General features: G+C 34.1%; 1 protein-coding gene across 10 annotated transcripts in view; it reads left to right on the top strand.

Moving 5' to 3' along the window:
• Window positions 1-21,838, top strand: part of Uggt2 (UDP-glucose glycoprotein glucosyltransferase 2) — a 180,076-nt gene that overhangs the window by 30,957 nt on the left and 127,281 nt on the right. For 7 of the 10 annotated variants that reach the window (XR_015443735.1, XR_015443734.1, XR_015443739.1 and 4 more), the window contains exons 6-9: window positions 4,273-4,369; window positions 7,528-7,600; window positions 17,556-17,656; window positions 19,124-19,223. Coding sequence is in view for 3 of the 10 variants with exons in the window: in XM_087193034.1 (XP_087049160.1) it covers window positions 4,273-4,369; window positions 7,528-7,600; window positions 17,556-17,656; window positions 19,124-19,223 (371 nt within the window). In the remaining 7 variants the exon portion in view is untranslated. Of the gene's footprint in view, window positions 1-4,272; window positions 4,370-5,279; window positions 5,400-7,527; window positions 7,601-17,555; window positions 17,657-19,123; window positions 19,224-21,838 lie in introns of those variants that run through there. The other 3 variants (XR_015443737.1, XR_015443740.1, XR_015443736.1) reach the window with 3 other exon arrangements.

Below are 21,838 nucleotides of genomic sequence, written 5' to 3'. Positions count from 1 at the left end.
ATGTAAAGAGTATTTTAATTTGCATTTCCTAAATTATTAATGATTTGTATACTAATATGAAATATAATAAAGCATTTCAAATATATTTATAAATTGTCTATTCTCATATCCTTCAATTATTGCTGTATTTATAATTGATTTATAAGTTTTTAAAAAATAAATTCCAAATACTAGCCTTTTCTTCCTAACTTTGTAAACATCTACTAATGTATTTATGGTCTTTTGGTATTTAAACAATATTGTTTATGACATCTTTCATTGAACAGTTATTGTGGTGTCAAATTTTATCTTATTCCTTAATGATTTCCTTCATGATGTCATTAAGACATTCTCTTATCTTTCCTTATAAGGGTTAAAGTTCCATTCTTTATGTTTTGGTCTTTAATCTTAGCAGAATTTATTTTACTATTCTATGGAGTAGAGCTATAACTCTTGTTTTTCCCATGTGGAAAGTCACTGGTGCCCACATAATTCATTGAACAATCTTTATTCCATTCCATCATATACCGTTTTTTCACATAGGTATTTGTATGTTTTTAGACTCTATTCTATTTCAGTGATATATCTGTCTAACACAAATACATCACTTTAATTACTGTAGCTTTTAAATAATATCTTGATATAGTACACCTCTGCCTATTAGTTTTTGTTTTTCTAAACACCTTGGGTGTTCTTGAAAGACATGTATCTGTATTAATTTTAGGCTCATTTGGCCAGTTTCCATGAAACAGTTTGTGTAGAAATGAACTGGAGTTTTCTGGTAAATTTTGGAAAGTCTTGTCCTTCATATATATATTGATCTTGTCTCCTTTGAACATATTTTTACCTCACCATTTAGTCAGATATCTCTTTAAAAATTATTATCTATAATACACAATATTGGATATCAGCAGTCATAGTCATGTCAGTCACCTCAGAACCATCCCATTCGTATACAGATCTTCATGGAACATATATTTTTGATTCACTAAGATAAATAAATACCTGTTAGGCTATTGTTGAGTTGTATCGTAAGTCAGTTTATTTTGCTGTAGGATAAATGACACTAAAGTGTTTTCCAAAGCAGCTATACCATTTTGCACTCACTACAGCCATAAAAGAGCTCTGCTGCTATATATCCTAACCATCACAGTGGATTTTAGCCATTCTCTTAGGCATGCAGTGTTGGTACCTCATTGTGATTTGAATTTGTATCTCCCTAATGACTAGAGAAGTCAAGTTTTTTTTTTTTTTGCCATCTGTATATTTTTGATGAACTTTCTTGTTGAATTCATTGTATGTTCTGGATGTAAGTAATTTTTCAGATACATATTTGCAAGCTTATCCTACCAATCTTGTTATTCATCTTGTCATTGTCTTAATATCTTTTGCAGAGAAGTTTTTAATTTTGGTAAAGCCTAATTTATTTTTTTTTCATATTTTTGGCGTTATAGCTAAGAATTAATTATCAAATAAGATCATGCAAATTTTCTTTTAGTTTTATAGTTTTATGTTTTATATTTAAATTCATGATCCATTTTATATTTGATATTAGCCAGAAGGCCAAGAATCAAACATGATCCATTTTAGTTATTGTTTGTGTAACCTGAGATATGTGAAGTTCATTTTTCTTCATATAGAAGTCTAGTTGTTCTAGCATCATTTATTTTAAAACCTGCCCTTCTCCCCTAAATTTACTTTGTACCTTGTAAAATACAATTGATTCTATTGTATGGATCTATTTCTGGCTTTTCTATTCTGTGCCATTAATCTGTATGTCTTTCCTCTCTCGTTAATACCACACTACTACTTGATTACTTACCTTCTTAAAAGCCCTGAAATTTAGTCATGTGAGTCCTTCAGCTTTTATTCTTTTTAATTTAGTACCTTTGCCTCTTAATGTGAATTTTGAAAACAGTTTATACAGGAAAAATCCTTCTGGACTTTTTATTGAGATTATATTGAATAAAGTGATAAAATTTGTGAGAATTGATATCTTAATATTGAATTTTCCAGTTGATAAAACTAATACCTCTCTCCATTTAAGTAGATGTCCTTAGATTTCTTTCATCAGTGTTTTTCTTTGTTTCTAATGTCAATTGTTTCTTTTTCTTGCCTTATTGTAATGATTAGGATTTCTCTTTCACTGTTAATGGGAGTGGTGAGAGAGATTGTCCTTTGCTTTTTCCTGATCTTGGGGGAAAGCTTTTGGTTTATCACTATTAAGTGTTACATTAGATAGATACATTCCCATCAGTAACAGTGGCATCTAAGACTGATTCTCTGTTGGATGGGGCAAAGATGAGAGGCAAATTAATGAAATGAGAAATAGAACTATATATTTATCTTATTTAAATGTCCTGCAAGTGATTTTAATATGTGCCCAAGGGAGTATGCCCATCCTTTGAGAATCTGTCTTAAGTTATTCTTTGGAGAATGTGACCATAAATATTAAAACATATTGACCTATTACTAGGTCATTTTATACAATTAAATTATAGCCTTCTATTCAATGAGTGACATCTTGTACAATTATAATAGCTATAATATAAATCTAATCAACATGTGATTCTAATAAAAATGGACATTTATGCTACCCTCTTGGAGAAAAAGTAAAAAGGAAGAAAGATTTGGCCTACAAACATTTTAGTTTGCAAATCCAAAATTACTAAGCTATAACTCAAATTTTATATTAGTATATTTCAAATGAGGTAAACATGAATTAAATAAATATTTTATTATTGAGTTCTAATAACTCTTTAAAACTGATAATAGAAATTCGTTATGTGGAATTGCATTTCTTTTTGAACTATAACATGATATGTGGCCTCTAGCTTTGATTTGCTTAGCTACTAGCTGATTGTCTTTCAAGTAGATAGTTAATATATATTTTTCTATTGAGTGGTATGAAATTTAAAACTTTTAAAAAGACTTTCAACTTTGTCAGGTTACTATAATTGTAAATCACCTAGTTTTTCACATACTATCTTTCCATACAGCACGTGCCTGAGATAATAGCAAATTAAATTTTAGGGTGGACAGCAGTGTTGAATACTTCTCTGCATACCTGATGCTAATTCTTACATATTATTATTTGGAAATAGAGCAGGTCAAGGAATAGTCACTCTGGTCATATTTTTAAGGCCGGGGAGGAAGTTTTGGGAGGAAAGAAGAATAAAAAATGTTAACACAATTAGGGTTTTCCTCCCCTCCAGTCTCTACTCCTACATGTTCCTCTGTCATATTTAGGATTGCCAGACTGCCTCTGTGCACACCTAAATTAAGCAGAGATGCATTGCATCTTCCAAGCATTTGCTGAACAGTAGATTAAACTGGTTTCCCAATCCCTGAATAATATACCAAATGGAAATGGTTTAAGCACAGTGTAAGAATTTTAGTCCAGAGCTGGAAAGACCCTTAGACATCTTTTAAAACATTGTGTATATTTGTCCAGATTGGTTTCTTATTTGAATAAAATGTAATGACTTTTTTTGATTGATGGAGTCATCTTTAGAGGTACATTTTTATTTGCTTTTTGTACCAAGGAAAACTAGGTACCAAAATTCTGATCATAAATTCTTCAGATGACTCATTAGTCAACTAGCCCCTCATTCCAAGAACATTAATTGGGGCATTTGATATAAATCATTTGGAAGCATGAAGGAAAGTTTAAGCAGGGTTTTGTTTTGTTTTTGTTTTTGTTTCTGTTTCTGTTTCCTTTGCATCTCCTTTCCAGTACTTACTTGTGGCAACTCCAGTCATTCTACACCTAACAAATGAATAGCATTTGCTGATTTATCAAAGGTTATGAAGGTCCTCAAAAAGAGTACAGTTTTGTTGGAACTTGACTGTATTAAGTCCTGTGTTGGTTAGCTTATGACAAATGTAAAAATTGGATGGTAAAATAGAAAGAGATCAGATACTTTGTCATTGTAAAAGTGATTAAAGCTGTAGAGTTATGACAAAATTTTCAGATAGTGAAGAAGGGCTTATCAGTCGAAGTCTGGCTTCTTCACCAAGTATGTATAAATGTTCCCCCAAATAATAATTTACAATGTAAAAATTCTTCAATACTATTTTGTGCTGGAGAGAGAGGTAGCTCTTAGTAGGGTGTTTGCCTGTCTTCAATCCCAAGGACCCAACACTACAACAAAGAAAAAGAAAGAAGAAAGAGGCTTGCCCTTCAATGTTAGTAATTTGTCCTAATGATCTCATATACCATTCTACTGAATTTTAAACAAGATGCTTGACTAAGTTTTTTTTTCTTTTTGTAAAATAAATGTGTCTTAACAGAAACCAAGTTCAAGAAAAATGTACTTATCTGGCTATGGTGTGGAGCTAGTGATTAAGAACACAGAATACAAAGCATTGGATGACACCCAAGTTAAAAGTAAGTTTATTGTTTCTGTACTTCAGTAGCATGATAACTTAGAAGCTTACATAGTTTTATTTTTTTTAATTTAATGACTATAAATGCTACAGATGTTCATTTGAGACTGGAGATGGGATGGACATGTTCTTCCTTAGTTTGGAATTTTAAAGCTAATGAAATACTATTACTGTGTTCTTAAAACTTCTTTAAAAATAGAAAATAGTATATTATTTTATTTACACACAATGACTTCCCACCCATTTTGGGCATTGCTTGTGGCCAACAATGACTGTATCTCATCAACCTGGGGGGATCTAAGGGAATCAGTATCTCTGTCAGCGTGTACTCATTGGTGACAGAGTAGTTTAGGCAATTTTTTGCAGTGTTTGGAATCAAACACAGGAACTTTCACATTCTAGAAAGCACTCTACCAGTGAGCTGTATCTCTAGCTCTGACCCACAAACCTCAGGAAACTATGCCTGAAATATTTATAATGGTCAGGATAATTTTTTTAAGCAGGATAGGTAAAGCTTGTGAATTGTTTAACACATTCCTACCAAGTTGAACCACCAGTGGTACATGCATGACTGTCCCATTGGGCAGCTTTTACCCCTGGTGGTGCAAATGAATCTAGTCATTTTTATTGGTCTTTACTAATGAAATTAATAAAAAGCCACCCAATGGGACAGTCATGCATGTACCACCACTGGTGGTTCAAGCCGCGCACAGCAAGACATACAAATTGTGTATACAAATTAAATCAGGTAAATTCGTCACATTTACAACATACAAACCAGTATCTTCCCATTATTTGTTCTATGAATAAAGTAGGTGCCTGGGCCACACTGAGTGAAGAGGAAATGTCTAGTCCACATAGTGTATGTAACTAAGAAAACTTCATTTTTGAAATATTTTTTATTATAACAGATATGTCCACCCTCTGGTTTGGACATGCCCAGTCTATATGAAGAAAATAAACTGAGAAGGTCTCAGAACTCATGCATATCGTTTTTACTGGTTTATCTGAAATTTATTCATGCCTGGTTGGTAAGAGTTTTTAATTCCCTTTGTTTCCATTCAGATGTTGCATTAGCTTTAACTTTCATTTTCTTATTCAGAATCTGGTCATGGAGTTCCTGCCCTGATCACAAACTTTGCTTTGGCTAGTGCCACTGAATATGCTTGAAATAAAGTTCTGTGTTACTGGAAATGTAATATTTTTGGTCAAAGAGTTAAAGTATAGTAGAAATAGTAACATCCAGATTTTGTATGTTTCTGTATAGCCCATGTATAGTTCTATAATGCTTTATAGTCATGATAGTAACATCAGTCATGTTCTAGCTGTCCTTGGCATTGTAGAATTTTCTTTAAAAAGCCAGGTGACCTATGTTTTATCTACATTATCTACCAAATTCTGTTATCAACATTTTAAATATAGTTGGAATATTTCTCCCCATTCTATTTGCCAGATTTTTGGGTTCAGTTCTCTTTCTCTCTCTATGTGTGTCACCAGTGAATACAGGTTGACAGAGATACTGAGTCCGATAGGTGCCGCCAGGTTGACTAGATACAGTATAGGCTACCCTGAGTTCTGGGCCAGTCATCTCTAGTCATAAGCAATCTCTTCTGTTGCCTCAGTGTACCTTAAATATATTATCTTTTGTTACATGGTGCCAAAAATGATGGGGAAGCCATTAGGTATAATTAAGACTTTTAATTAGCCACCCCTCTGATCTTTGATATTTAATGGTCTCATTTTCCCCATCCTCCAGAATTTATTAAGCAACCTATTCTCCACAGGGCTTTCAGAATGAACTTCTCACTATGAAAATCTAACTTTGTGATTCTACTCATTTAAAAAAAAAAGGAAGGACATCAAGAGATGGGTGAAGGGGGGAGGTAGAGAAGGGACAGGGGATGAGAAAAAGAATTAAGATGTGTTATGTGCACCAATTCCCCATAAGGAATGTGCATTTATTTATTATACAGCACAATAAATAAATAAATAAAGTCCCAAAGTGGAAAAAAAATCCTTCAGTGAGTCCCTGTAAGCCTCTTCATAAATTCAGGCACTATAGTAATGCAAACAAAGCTTTTCATAGTATGACTTTTTTCTGCCTTATTACTCTCCTTCAGAGCTCTCTCATTTGCGCCCTCTGGTTTTGCATTGCTAAACTATTCAGAATAATGTTTCTGTTCCAGATGAAGTTCTGCTTCTGTCTTCCTTTCTCTTACCTTTTTCATTTCATCTAAGTCTTACTCATCTTTTAAGACTAATATATCATCAGTCAGTATCTCTGAAATGTCTACCTTTGTTCCTGCTCTGTTAGAGGTTGGTTTTCCCTTTTATATATCCCACATTTCTGAGCCTTGTGTTAGAAAAGTTTTATTCTATTAAAGTTGTCAGTTTCTCTCTCTTCTTTTTTACCAAACATGATCTGTGTCATTTGTGATTCTTTTCTTGGTTTTGATATCTCGCCCATTAGGCATCATAGTAAGCAGTCAGCAAATATTTGCCCAATGAGTGAATGAATAGGAGGAAACGGAAGACTAGATCAAGGCATTCAGGGTTTTCACTTTTAGTCTTAGAGATTGAGAGCTTCAGAAGGAGAAAGCATACTTGCTGAGCTCTCATACACTCTGGTGAAGAGCAACTTCATGCTGTAAGAGGCCACAATTCTTATAATCCCTAAGCATCCATCACATATTCCAGGTACCACACAATATAAGTATTTGCTAAGGGAGAAGAGAAATGACTCTAAAATATTATCTTTATTCTTTGAGTCCATGGGTTTTGTTGTCTTTCTAAAGATTCCTTAATTATTTTTAAGGGTCTTGGAAATAAAAGAATTTGTATTTATTAGGGTTTGGCTCTCCTCCCAGTCTTAAAGGCTAAACCCAGCACTTGTTGCAGGCACTTTTCTGGTTATCATATACAGTGTGACTATGAACTGAACTATGAGGCATTCATTATGGTTGTTAAATATTTGTTAATGAATCCAAGCCCATTTAAAAAGAGAGAGCACACTCAGCAGTCTAAGCTAATACACTGCTCCATAAGGAAAAACAAGATTTAAAAAGTGGAATTTTATTCCATTATGAGTACTAATTTTTGATTTCATGTTCTTTTCTTAGTCTGAAGACATTTTAAAAATTTTGTGTTTCCAAAATGTAGCTGTGACTGATACTACTATGGAAGATGAGACTGAAGCAGATGAAGTTCAAGGATTTCTCTTTGGGAAACTAAAGTAGGTCTAAATTGAAATGAAACTGGTATTATTATACCCTTTTGTTCTTAAAGGAATTAATGGGATACATTATATTGGCACGTGCTTTTTTATATACATACCACTGTTTATTATAAATAAATAAAATATAAATTATTTATTACATATATTTATTTACAAATATTTACTACAGAAGTAGCTAGTGTCAGAAAGCTAGAAAAAGCAAAAAAGTATGAACATTTTAAAAAATTACCAATTCCACAACTGCTGCTTTCATAACATGTTGGCATACTTCTTTCCAACCTTTCTTTGCATATTTACAGCTACAAATGCATATATAACATACTGTTTTATGCAATGGAATCATATTATGCAACTGCTTTTTTCATATCCTCTGGGTTATACCATCATTGGGAGCGATCCCCCAGAATAAGACTTTAGATTACTTTTCTACTTTTTATTGAATATTTTTGTATACTAGTTTGTATGAATCTTAGATTTTTGTAAACACAAATTCTGAGAAAAATACTGATAAATCAAGGTCTGTATACTTCTTGAACTTATTGATGCACACTTCTAAATTTCCCTCATTAAATTTTCAGAATACATAACATTCACCCCAGTGTGTGAATATGTTCATTTCCCAGAACTTTATTAACCACTGATACTATTTCTAAATTTTTGTCTATTTAACAGATGAAATGCTGTGTATTTTTCTTTTGAATTTCTGCTATTTTATTAGACTGGATAATTTTATAATTTGAATTTAGAAGTAGTCAACTATGGCAGTTTATTATGGCAAAACTCAACATTTTTTTATGTTTATTGACCTTTGAGTTTCTTCTTGAGTAAATTGCTTATTCCTTCCGTTGCTATTTTTTTTTTGCTGTGTTTACCTCTTTTGCTAATTTATAATGGCTCTTTATATTTTTAAAATTCTGAGCCTTTTGCTATATGTTGAATTATTTACTGTTGATGTTTATCATATTAATTTAAAGATAAAAATTTATTCATTAGATACAATTTATGTTAAATTGAGAGTTGGGATTCCATTTTAATAGTGAGTAACATCCTTGAGCAACTAAAAAAAATAGAAATTTACAATTCTGATGTCCTATACTGAGGTCACTGTAAAATGTGCATTTCTCTCTTTTTCCCAGAAAACAATAATTGTCCCCCCCAAAACAATAATTGTCCCATAGACAAAGGCTCAACATTGATAGAATTAACTACACCTTGAGAGTATGAAACAGTGGCATAGATGAGCAAATAAACTGCCAAATATGTTTTAGCCTTGTAGCACTTCTGATACTGTTCCTCATTCACAGTATGTGACATCCAACTATGAATTATGATTTTCCTTGTTTTGCTTAAGTCCATTCTAACACTATTGCCTTAATAGGTAAATAATTAGCTACATATGAATATTTGTTTAGGAAGTTTTTATGAAGACAATAAAAATTAGCAGTTCATGGCACTTTATAAACATGATTCTTTAAAATGTAGAAAAGAAATGGGAGTTATAATTTTCAAGTTATTACTTATTAAAAGTTTATTAAAATAATTCCATGAACAAAATATTGCCTGAATTGAATGTCCCTTGAGGAAAAAAAAACTAAATTCAAGGGGTAAAAATTAAGTGTTTTTAAAAATACATATTCTAATAATAATGTTAGCTGATATTGTTTTGAAATTCAGTGATATTTTTATTGTTTGTAAGTTAATTTGGAGAGCTGTGGAAAATGATTTTTAATATATTACTTTATTTTAAAGATACTTTTAACACATCTGACATTCATAAAATATGAGATAAAAAATTAAAATAACTTTTCATGTGATAAATTTGATTTAGTGTGCTTAGAAAAACATGATTAAAAAAGTTAAAAGTTACTTCTAGCAAAAAATGAAAAACAGGCTTTTTGGGCCACCATCCGTCCCGCCACTCCCGGCCCAGAGGAAAGGGATTTTGGGCCGCCGTCTGTCCTGCTGCTTCTGGCCTAGAGGAAGGGGCTTCCGGGCCTCTGTCCCTCCTGCAACTCCCAGCCCAGAGGTAGGGGCTTCTGAGCCGCCATCCCACTGCTCCTGGTCCAGAGGAAGGGGCTTCTGGGCTGGACCTGGCCAGAGGAAGGGGCTTCCTGGCCACCATCCCTCCTGCCACTCCTAGCCCAGAGAAAAGGGCTTTTGGGCCACCATCCGTCCCTCCACTCCCAGCCCAGAGGAAAGGGCTTTTGGGCCACCATCTGTCCCACCCCTCCCAGCCCAGAGGAAGGGGCTTCCTGGCCACCATCCCTCCTGCCACTCCCAGCCCAGAGGAAAGGGCTTTTGGGCCACCATCTATCCCACCACTACCAGCCCAGAGGAAGGGGCTTCCTGACCACCATCCTTCCCTTCACTCCCAGCCCAGAGGAAAGAGCTTTTGGGCCACTGTCCATCCCTCTGCTCCCAGCCCAGAGGAAAGGGCTTTTGTGCCACCATCTGTCCGGCCCCTCCTGGCCCAGAGGAAGGGGCTTCCGGGCCATCATCCCTCCTGCCACTCCAGGCCCCTGTCCCACCTCTCCCAGCTCAGAGGAGGGAGGCCACACAGGTGCCAGCAGCACCCCCCTGCCCCCCCCAGTCAAAATAAGAAGACACATAAATAAGTCTCAAAACCGGACTTCCAGATCAGCTACAGCAACCCCAAAGGAAAATGAGATGGAACACTCTGATACTCAACCACCTGGACCCACTGAACTGCCAACAAAAGGGGATCTGGAAAAAATGAAATCAGAAATAATTTCTCAGATAACAGGAGAGATTGTGCTCCTAGTGTAAGACATGATTGATAAATCTAGAGAGGAGCTGAGGAACATGCTGGAAACAAATGGAATCCATAAAACAGATGCAAATAGATTTCCAGGAGATGAAAAACTCCATTAAAAGTCTACACAGCAGAATGAGCCAATGTGAGGACAGAATTTCAGATATAGAAGATAAGATTGCAAGTAATGACCAGGAAAAGAAAAATTGCTTCAAAATTATAAGGGACCACGAGAAATGAATCCAGCAGCTGCTAGACGATTCAAAGAAGAACAACATAAGACTGATTGGAGTCAAAGAAGAAACAGGAGAGAGTGCAGATGACATAAAAACACTCTTCACAGAAGTAATGGCACAAAACTTGCCAAGCAGGGGTAAAGAACTTGGCATACAGATAAGTGAGTCATATAGGACTCCAAATAGCCTTGCTCAAAAAAAATCTACACATTGGCATATAATTGTTAAGATACCAGAAATTCAACAGAAGAACAAAGTTCTACAAGCAGTTAGAGAAAAGAAACAAATCACATACAAAGGAAAGCCCATCAGAATCACAGCAGACTTCTCAACACAAACCATCAAGGCAAGAAGAGCTTGGAGTGACATATTCCAAGCCCTAAAAGAAAACAGCCTCCAACCCAGATTGATGTACCCTGCAAAACTGTCTTTCAAAATGGATGGAGGAATAAGATACTTTCATGACAAAGAGCACCTTAGGAACTTCGTGAATAACAAACCAGCACTCCAAAAAATTTTATACAATGTCCTAGGAACAGACATTGAGGATCACAACCCCAGGAAACAAAGCAGAATGAACCCATCTGGCATGACAAGAAATTAAGTGTAAAGGGGGAGAACCCAACAAAAAGAAAAAGTCATGGCAATGACAAATCAATACATTTCACTTATAACCATCAATGTTAATGGTCTCAATTCACCAATCAAAAGAAATAGACTGGCAGAATGGGTCAAGAAGCAAAATCCAGCAATATGCTGCATACAAGAAACACACTTAATTCAAAAGGAATCTCATAGGCTGAAAGTTAAAGGGTGGAAAACAATACTCCATGCGACAGGAACCTGAAAAAAAGCAGGAGTAGCTATCCTCTTGGCAGATCAAGTAGATTTCAAACCAACACTGATGAAGAGAGGTGAAGAAGGACACTACATCCTTGTAAAGGGAAGAATCCAAGAGGAAGAGATGACAATCATAAATATCTATGCACCAAACACTAGTGCACCCAACTATATAAAATAAATACGGACATGAAAAGTCATATATGCACTAATACAATTGTAGTGGGGGACCTCAACACCCCACTGTCACAAATAGATAGATCAACTAGACAAAATATAAGTAATGAAATACTAGATCTCAATCGAACTCTTGAACAAATGAACTTCACACATGTTTACAGAGTCTTCCATCCCACAAAATCAGAATACAGATTCTTCTCAGCAGCACATGGATTGTTCTCCAAAATAGACCACATACTCACACATAGAACATGTTTAAGTAAGTGCAAAGGAATTGAAGTTATCCCCTGTATATTCTCAGACCATAGTGCGATGAAATTGGAGATGCATAGCAAAAGAAACTGGCAAAATTTCATAAACCCCTGGAAATTGAACAACACACTTCTGAATAGCCAATAGGTCACAGAGGAAATTGAAGAAATCAGACAGTTCCTTCAATTAAATGACAGTGACAGTACAACATATCAGAATCTATGGGACACAATGAAAGCAATCTTAACGAGGCAGGTTCATAGCAGTGAATATGCATATTAGGAAAACAGAATGAGCCTAATTAAACAAGCTGATGCTAAACCTCAAGCTTCTAGAAAAAGAAGAGCAGGACAACCCCAAAGCTCATACAAGGGAGGAAATTATAAAGATCAGAGGAGAAATCAATGCAATGGAGACTAAGAGAACGATACCAAAAATCAATGAAGCCAAGAGTTGGTTCTTTGAAAGAATCAACAAAATTAACAAACCCTTAGCCAACCTTGTCAGAAAAAGGAAAGAAAAGGCCCAAATCCATGCAATTAGGAATGAAAAGGGTGAAATTACAACAGAGCCAGCAGAAATCCAGAGGATCATCAATACCTACTTCCAGAACCTATACCCCAATAAAATGGACAACACAGAAGAAATGGACAGATTCCTAGATACATATGAATTACCAAAGTTGAACGAAGAAGACCTAAAAGTTCTGAACAACCCAATATCAACCAATGAAATTGAAAACATAATAAAAAACTTAGCAACTAAGAAAAGCTTGGGCCCTGATGGCTTCACTGCTGAATTCTACAAGACATTTAGAGAGGAACTGCTGCCACTACTGTTTCAACTCTTCAATGAAATTGAAAGGGAAGCAATACTCCCAAATTCATTCCTGGAAGCAAGCATCACCTTGATCCCCAAAGGAGAGAAAGACCCAACCAAAAAGGGGAACTGTAGGCCAATCTCACTAATGAACAGAGATGCAAAAATCCTTAATAAGATACTGGCAAATAGAATGCTGAAGATCATCAAGAAGCTCCTACACCCTGATGAAGTGGGATTCATCCCAGGGATGCAGGGATGGTTCAACATAGGCAAATCAATCAATGTAATACACTGTATCAATAGAGCCAAGGACAAAAACCATATGATTATCTCCATAGATGCAGAAAAAGCATTTGACAAAATCCAACATGCATTTATGATAAAAACCCTACAAAAAATTGGAATAGATGATCTCTACCTCAAACTGATAGAAGCCATCTATGAAAAACCAACAGCCAATATCATACTAAATGGTCAAAATCTGAAATCCTTCTCACTAAAATCAGGAACAAGACAAGGATGTCCACTATCACCATTCCTGTTCAATATAGTTCTGGAAACATTAGCCACGGCAATTAGACAAGAGAAAGAAATAAAAAGAATAAAGGTAGGAAATGAAGAAGTCAAATTGTCATTATTTGCAGATGACATGATACTGTATATAGAAGATCCCAAGAACTCTACCAAAAGTCTTCTAGACTTCATAACCAAATTCAGTCAAGTAGCTGGTTACAAGGTCAACACACAAAAATCAATAGCTTTCCTCTACACCAATGACAGACTCACTGAGAGAGAAATAGGGCAGATAATTCCTTTCACAATAGCATCTAAACAACAGAAATACCTAGGAATCCACCTAATGAAAGAAATCAAAGACCTCTTCTCTGAAAACTATGGCAGTCTGAAAAGAGAGATTGAAGATGATATCAGAAAATGGACAGACATCCCCTGCTCCTGGGTAGGAAGGATTAATATAGTGAAAATGGCCATACTTCCAAAACTGCTATATAGATTTAATGCAATTCCAATTGAGATCCCAGCAGCATACTTCACGGACCTTGAGAAAACAATCCAAAAATTCATTTGGAACAAGAAGAGACCCAGAATAGCAAAAGCAATTCTAGGTAACAGAGACATGGCAGAGGGTATCACAGTCCCCAACTTGCAACTATACTACAACTCTACTGTGATAAAAACAGTATGGTACTGGCAAAGAAACAGACCTGAGGACCAGTGGAACAGATTAGAAGATGCTGAAACAACTCCAGACACACTCAGCCATCTCATCTTCGATAAAGGAGCCAAACACCCTCACTGGAGGAAAGACAGCCTCTTTAATAAATGGTGCTGGAAAAATTGGGTTTCACCTTGCCAAAAATTAAAACTGGGCCTATATCTCTCACCATGCACTACACTAAAATCGAAATGGATTAAAGATCTAAATATTAAAATAGAAACTCTGAACCAGTTGGAACAGAGATTAGGTAGAACTCTTGAAGACATCAGTGTAGGAAAAGATTTTAAGAACAAAACCTCAGTTGCCCGTGAACTAGCACAAACAATCAACAAGTGGGATCTCTTCTTATTAAAAAGCTTCTGCACAGCAAGAGAAACCACCAACAGTGTGAAGAGACAACCCACAATGTGGGAAAAAATCTTCACTGCTCTTCCTCAGACAAAGGTCTACTATCTTGAATCTATAAAGAACTTCAAAAGATCAGACCTCCCAAGTTTAAAGACCCAATCCAAAAATGGGCATCTGAAATGAACAGACATTTTTCAGACAAAGAAGTAGGAATAGCAAATAAATACATGAAAAAAATGTTCAGCGTCACTGGTCATTCGAGAGATGCAAATGAAAACAACGCTGAGATTCCACTTCACTCCAGAAAGAATGGCTGCTATCATGAAATCAACCAATAACAAATGCTGGTGGGGCTGTGGGGAAAGAGGAACCCTGCTCCACTGCTGGTGGGAGTGTAGACTGGTGCAACCACTGTGGAAATCAGTATGGAGATACCTCAAAGAACTAGGACTGGAAGTCCCATTTGACCCTGCTATTCCACTGCTGGGTATGTTCCCAAAGAATTAAAAGAATCATACCACAATGATATATGTGCACCCATGTTCATAGCAGCACAGTTTGTGATAGCTAAAACTTGGAAACAGCCCAAATGCCCATCAGCTGGAGACTGGATAAAGAAAATGTGGTTTTTTATAAAATGGAGCACTACTCAGCCATAAAAAATGAGAAATTAGAAACATTTATAACTAAATGGATGCAGATTGAGGTAATACTCTTTTTTTTTTTTTTCTTTTTTCGGTACTGGGGATTGAACTCGGGTCCTTGCTGAGGCAATACTCTTAAATAGGAAACATTCAGTATAAATACCGAATAGTTTCTCTGGTGTGAGAAACTGAAAGTGTAAATAAGGACTAAAAGGTATAATGGATAATGTGAAATAGGAAGAAAAGGGGCAAAGAGGAAGGGGAAGTGGGAAGGGTAGGGGAAAGGAAAGAAGGGAATGAAATTAATATGAGAAAATGGAAAAATGGAAACAAAATCTTTGTAAATAGGGAAGGATGGAGGGGTTGAAGGGAGGACTGGGCAAGGGTGAAAAATTAGAACCAAGAGAGATTATGTAAAGGTGCAAATTTCCAATGATGAATGTCATTATATTGTATACCTAAAATGTACCAATGATTACAATGAATAATCGATAATGCAAAATAGGAAGAAAAGGTCCAAAGGGGTAGGTGTAGTGGGAGGGGCAGGGGAAAGGAAAGAAGGGAAGGGAAAAATGAGAAATGGAAAAAATGGAAATAAAGTCTTTGTAAATAGGGAAGGGTGGAGGGGGTGGGGTGAAGGGAGGGCTAGGAATGGGGAAAAAATAAGAACCAAGATGCATCATGTAAAGGTACAAGTTCCCAATGAGAAATGTAAATGTATTGTATACCTAAAATGTACCAATGAAAGAATTTAAGAAAAAAAAAAGAAATGAAAAACAAAACTTTATAGTATCTAAAACTTATAGATTTAATGGGTTGTAAAAATCTTGGATAATACTGAATCTTTAGTCTGAAGAAATTTATGTCCCTCCAAGAGGAAATTTTCTCTCCAATTTCTTTGCTACAGATTGCCGTATTAAATCCTTTGTAATATATGGTGTTCACTTTATATACTCATGTATGTAACCTTTCAAACGTTAAAGTTGTTTCCCCCTTTTTTCTGCCACACTGATTGAAGACAAAGAATAATATGGTGAGTCTTCTCTGAGTACACGTGAATGGGGATGGCTGTAATTTTGTGTGTGCTTTCCCTTATTTACAAGAGAAAGTTTGTGATTCCTTTGTACAAACAAAATTAAAGAAGTGTTTTTATTAGCACCTTTAGTTTTTATTTAATATTACAAATACAGAAGACACAAGGGTTGATTCTTTTGAGTGGGTAACTACAAGGCAAGAGTAAAATTTTTGCAGACTATGCTAACTTAAACAGATAAGTATACTGGCTAAGCAGCGTGCTGGTGTCTAGCCTTAGAAAGTTAATGCATTTTACAATCAGATTTAATCTAAGTAACGTAGTGACAATCCATATTTATGACATGTTCAGATGTGTTTCAGCATCTTGAAATGCGTAATTCTTTTCTTTTTAAGTGTAACATTTGTGAGAATAAATTGCATGCTTCCAGAAGCCTTTGGAACTTTGGGCTGTTTTGTGAGAATAAATACTCTGCTCTGCCACAGTGACTCAATTGATGCTTCATTTAATGTAAAAATCCTTTGATTTGAAGTATTGTGTAAATAATATGTATGTTGCCTTAATTATGTAATACTTTTAAGCAGTGAAAATTATTGAATTTTACAATACTATAATAGCTCTCAAACATTTTTCTATAATATGAAATATTGAAAACGGAAAGATTCATTTAATTCGTAGTGAATTCATCTAGGCAAAAGTTCTTTTGGTCTTTTACTCTGAAAGCAATCACCAGTAGTCTTGATTTGTTTTCAAAATGTGACCCCAACATGTTATAAAAATTACAAGATATTGACACTCTGTGTATATTTATAAAATTGATGCATTTATATATACATCATCTGTATATTTTTCATTTCATTTTTTAAAATTTTAATTTCTATTGACTGTTCAAAATGTCCTTTTAATTTGTGCCTAAAAATGTGTTTCGTAAGTTAACTAAAGATTTTTTCAGAAAGAAATCCATTTAAATATGAAATGACATCATGTCTTAATTTCATGAGCAATAGAGGACAGATGCCTATGATGTAAAATGGCACTCTGCTGTATTATTAGTATTTGACTTTCTCAAAAAAATGCTAGATATTTAACCTTGAGCAAAATTATGCTTAGTTTTTTATAATAATCAAAGATGGAACTTTTCAGAAATAAAACAAACTCTTAAGATTGTATAAGAAGATTCTTCTTAGTCTTTAAGCTAAAACCAAGTGAAGATTGTATAATGTTTCCTAATAAAATCATTTTTGTTTTAAATTATAAGGGCAGTATTTGCAGTTTTAAAAATGTTTAAACAACATATAACATGAAAACTGATAATACTCCCCTTATTATTTCATCCCTTAGGGGTAATGTTAAAAAATGATGGTATGCCTCTCTAGATTTTTGGTTCATTTATTTTAAAAAGGAGATATATAGAGATATGTTCTTCATTATTTTTAAGCTTTATGCAGATAACTATCACTGTTTATTATTTTAATGATGAATGATTAGTTGTGTCTAATAATTTGGAGGAATTAGTTTCAAAAGTATACTGCTTATATAATGATTTATGGTAGGTAATAACTACTTTTACTTAATATTCTGATCCAGAGAAATATATTCAGATCTTAGAGATAATCTGACAGTATTCCAAAAATACCTGATTGAGAGTAACAAAGAAATGGCGCCTTTGAAAGTCTGGGAGTTGCAAGGTATAGTATATCGAGCTGCTTTAACATAGCATTTTGGTAACTGATCTCTGTTTTATTAAATATGTTTATTAAATGTACTATAAATTATTTTACAGACAATTTTAAATGATGTGGATAATGTAAATTATTTTGTAGGAATACATATTTAAAAGATCAAATTATGTATTTGTTAGATTAAAATTATATAGTTATTTGATATTTTATCATTTTAAAAGTATATATTGATTCATCTTAGAGGTTAGTCTCAAGTATTAAATCATGCTTCAGAGAATGTATAATTTGATTTAAAATTTTGATTATTAAGATCAATCAGAAATAAATCTTAATTTTCTTCTTTAAAATTTTGATCTGGTTAGACCATTGCATCTGCCTTAATCACTTTCTTGTTGCTGAAACACAGTACCTGACATCTGTAATTTAAAGGAGAGGTTTATTTTGGCTTACAGTTCATAAGGTTTCAGTCCATAGTTGGTAGCTGCAGGACCGGATGGTGCTGCAGAGGGGCATATGGGAGGGGCATGGCTTCAGGAAAACATTGTGAAGGGAGGTGCAGGGGAGGGAGATGTACACTTCCAGGCCATGCCTTCAGCCACCTCCTCCTACCAGGCTCCACCTCCCAATGTCATATTTAGCTATAAACTCATCAGTGGACTAATCCACTGATGACTGTTATGCCCATAATCCAATCACACACCCCCAAAAAAGCCCTCTAAGCGCATAAGGCTTTAGGGAAACATCTAGATATAATCCACAGTAGCATGTTTCACTGATAAATTTCTGATGAAGACATTAGCAAGAGAACATGCAGTTAAAGACTTAGAATAGCTTCTAGGATGACAGCCTACAAGCCCATAAGTTGTGACCAAAATGTAGTTTGGATTTATCTGTATGTCCTTTTCAATTTGTAATTTTCCTCCTTTTTTATTTGAAATTGTTGGTCATGGGGACATGTCATTTTTCTGCATAATCCATAACTTTTATCACATCTTTCATCAATCTTCTTTGATGTAACAGCCTCATTGAGATATAATTCATAAATTATATCAATTCACTCACTTAAAATAATGTTCCATGGTTTTTGGTAAATTTTCAGAGTTCTGCAACTATTACCACAGTAGGTTTTAGAACATTTTCATCACTGCAAAATGAAACTTAATAATAGTTACTCCACACTTCTCCCCAACTCCCACCAATTGTAGACAACTGCTCATCAATTTTCTGTTTTTAAAATAGCAGCTAAAAGGATAATAGGCGTTATGTGATAATTATACATAGAAAGTAATGCTTACCTTAATTGGACATCAAGTGATACCTTTCAATTTAAAATTTTTAAGAATGCTAAATTTGAGTGTTGATATGTTTATGTATAAATACGTGGGAAGAAGAATTTGAGCAAAATATTTAAATTCCATGGAAATACCTATGAAGGTCTAACATGCTAAATTCCATAATACTTTTTCCTTCCAGATCTTAGTTTTCAAGCAGCTTCTCAAATAATGTCCACACCAGTTTATGATGCCATAAAATTAATGAAAGACATTTCACAGAACTTCCCCATAAAAGCCAGGTATTTATTGATTTGAATGTAGCCAGAATTCTTTCCATTCAATAAATTTTGAGAATAGCTGATTGCATTTAATGTGATGATGCTAATTCAGTATATACCTTTTTAAAAATTTGAACTTTTCATCATTATGTATTTTTTTATTAAAGCCAAGTATTGGCTTGAACACACAGGGTTATTCACACAACAAAACAGAATTGTTAGAAGCTAATGGAATGGAAAAAGTATTTTATAAAATAGTTTTTAAAATCAGATATAATATTAAGAAAATTTTTGTTTAAGCAATAAATAATAAGGGAGCATTTTTCTTTTTTCCTTGTGAAAGATAATGAAAAGTATTCTAAATAGAGTATCTATACTTAAAGTACTGCCAAATAGTGTTTTTGTCTTTTATATTTTGAACAATGAGTATTGTCTTAACTGTATGGAATATTTTGTGGAATACTTTTTTGTTTTGAAATACAATCAGGATATCTAATTGATTTGCTTCCAGAAAGTATTTATTAAACACACCTTCCATTTCAGTAATATATTTGCATGACTAATACAAACATATCGGGTTTTATGAGAATTTACAAAATAACATGACTTTTAATGGATTTTTATTCTGCTTAGAAATGACAATATAAGATCATTAGCAATGTGTAAAATATAAGGTAAGGTAGCAGGTATTGGAAAAATACAACATGTGACAAGCTGCAAATGCAAATACAACTGTGTTGCATTGAGAGGAAATGGAGGGTGCCTGTGTTCTCAGCATACATTCTGAAGCATTGGATGATTGCTAGGCTTCTTTTTGTCTCAAGACATCTTGTTCATTTATTCACAGTACATATTATAAAATCTTCAATCTAGATATTCTTTGCTTTTGAAAGATAAAATAGTAACTCTTAGGCCACAAAAAACAAGTGTCTCTTTTTTTGTTTTTGTTTTTTTCTTTTTGCAGTATAGCTAATCAAGCTCTGCCTTCCATGCAGCTACATCTCCAGCCCTTTTTTAAAATTTTGAGACAGAGTCACTAAGTCACTAAGTTGCTTGGGCTGGGCTTGAGTTTGGAATCCTCCTGCCTCAGCCTCTCAATCCAGGGATTACTGGGCATACATAACACATGGCTCCACATATCTTTTAATGTCTTATTTAGTGTAAACAGTCAAGAATTTGAGAAGTCAGTATTCATATACTAAAATAGGAACTATTTATATTTATCCACACTGCTCTTAATTCCAGTAGCTTTTGAAATTATAGATCAAATAGTAGTAATTCTAGTTTTAATAAAACAGTTGCTTAACTCTATTGGCATCAAGTCAGTACCACTGTCTAGGGATTCTTATACTGAACTCTGCTCCAAGTAAGAGGTTGGTTATTAAAAACAATTTGCAGGAGCTGGGGATTTAGCTCAGTGGTTCTGGTGCCTGCTGCACAAGTGCAAGGTCCTGAGTTCAATCCCCAGTACCAAAAAAAAACCCAACAACAACAACAACAAAAAAACAATTTGCAAAATATGCTGACATTTGTAATTGCTAAATTGCAGGCTTGAGCATATCTCTAAAGCCACTCAGATAATTAGTAAATGTTCGTTAAATGAAATATTTGCTAAATGAATTAAAATTTTGCTTTTTTTAAAAAAATTTCTCTTAGTGCTGCCAAATTTTAGGAAAGAATATGCACTTATGGGCTTTAAGATACACCCTTCTGCCTTTTCTTAACGCAGAACTTTGGATTAACAATTTTAATTTTTAAGTAATTTTTTTCTGTGCATAAAATTGACAGATACATAACAAACTTAAGCATTCTTGGAGGTTTTAAAGTTGAAAACATATAGCCCTTATGAAATACATTTTTTAAATTCTATCATTATAATGGACTTATTAAACTCTTCAAGATTGAATAGTGTAAAGTTGTTGGAATCATCTTTTCCTATCTGCAGCTACTACATTTGCAGATTCACATGTATGGAAAATATTCAAAGAAAAATTGTTTCTGGACTGAGCATGTACAGATTTTTTTCTTGTCATTATATCTTAATATAGTATGGCAACTTTATATAGCATTACATTATATTAGGTATTCTGAGTAATCTAGAGATGATTAAAATATATAGAAAGATGTATGCAAGTTATACTCAAATACTATCATTTTATATAAGGGATTTAAAAACCTATGGTTTTTCGTACCTGTGTGGGGATCTGAATTCAATCCCCTGTGTATACCAAAGGATGACTGTTTTGTCTACATTTTAGAACCAATGTGCTTTGCTAAAATACCAAGTTAATCAAAGTTCTTTATGTACAAATATTCTGAAAGTTGCCTATTTTCACATAGTTAATTTCATTCGGAATGTCCGTATATGGGCAAAGGAACACAAGATAATTTTTTTCAGACACATGTTTTGAAAAATATAAGTAGTAGTCCACTGCCTGCCTCACAAGCACAAGGTCCCGAGTTTGATTCCTGGTACCAATATATATATATATTGTATACATATATATGTAGTAGTAAATAACCTATGGCAGTACTTAATGCATACAGTGAAAATGTGAAATTTTGAATTTACATTTTACCTGAAGCACATACTGTACTGTGTCTTAAAAACTGTAGTACCATTGCTAAATTGGGCT

The sequence above is a fragment of the Heterocephalus glaber genome, unplaced genomic scaffold (assembly GCF_053883595.1).
Source record: "Heterocephalus glaber isolate CG9 unplaced genomic scaffold, H.glaber_assembly_v1.0 deba00001577, whole genome shotgun sequence".
NCBI classification, from domain to species: Eukaryota; Metazoa; Chordata; class Mammalia; order Rodentia; family Bathyergidae; genus Heterocephalus; species Heterocephalus glaber.
This window is presented reverse-complemented; position numbering and strand designations above follow the sequence as displayed.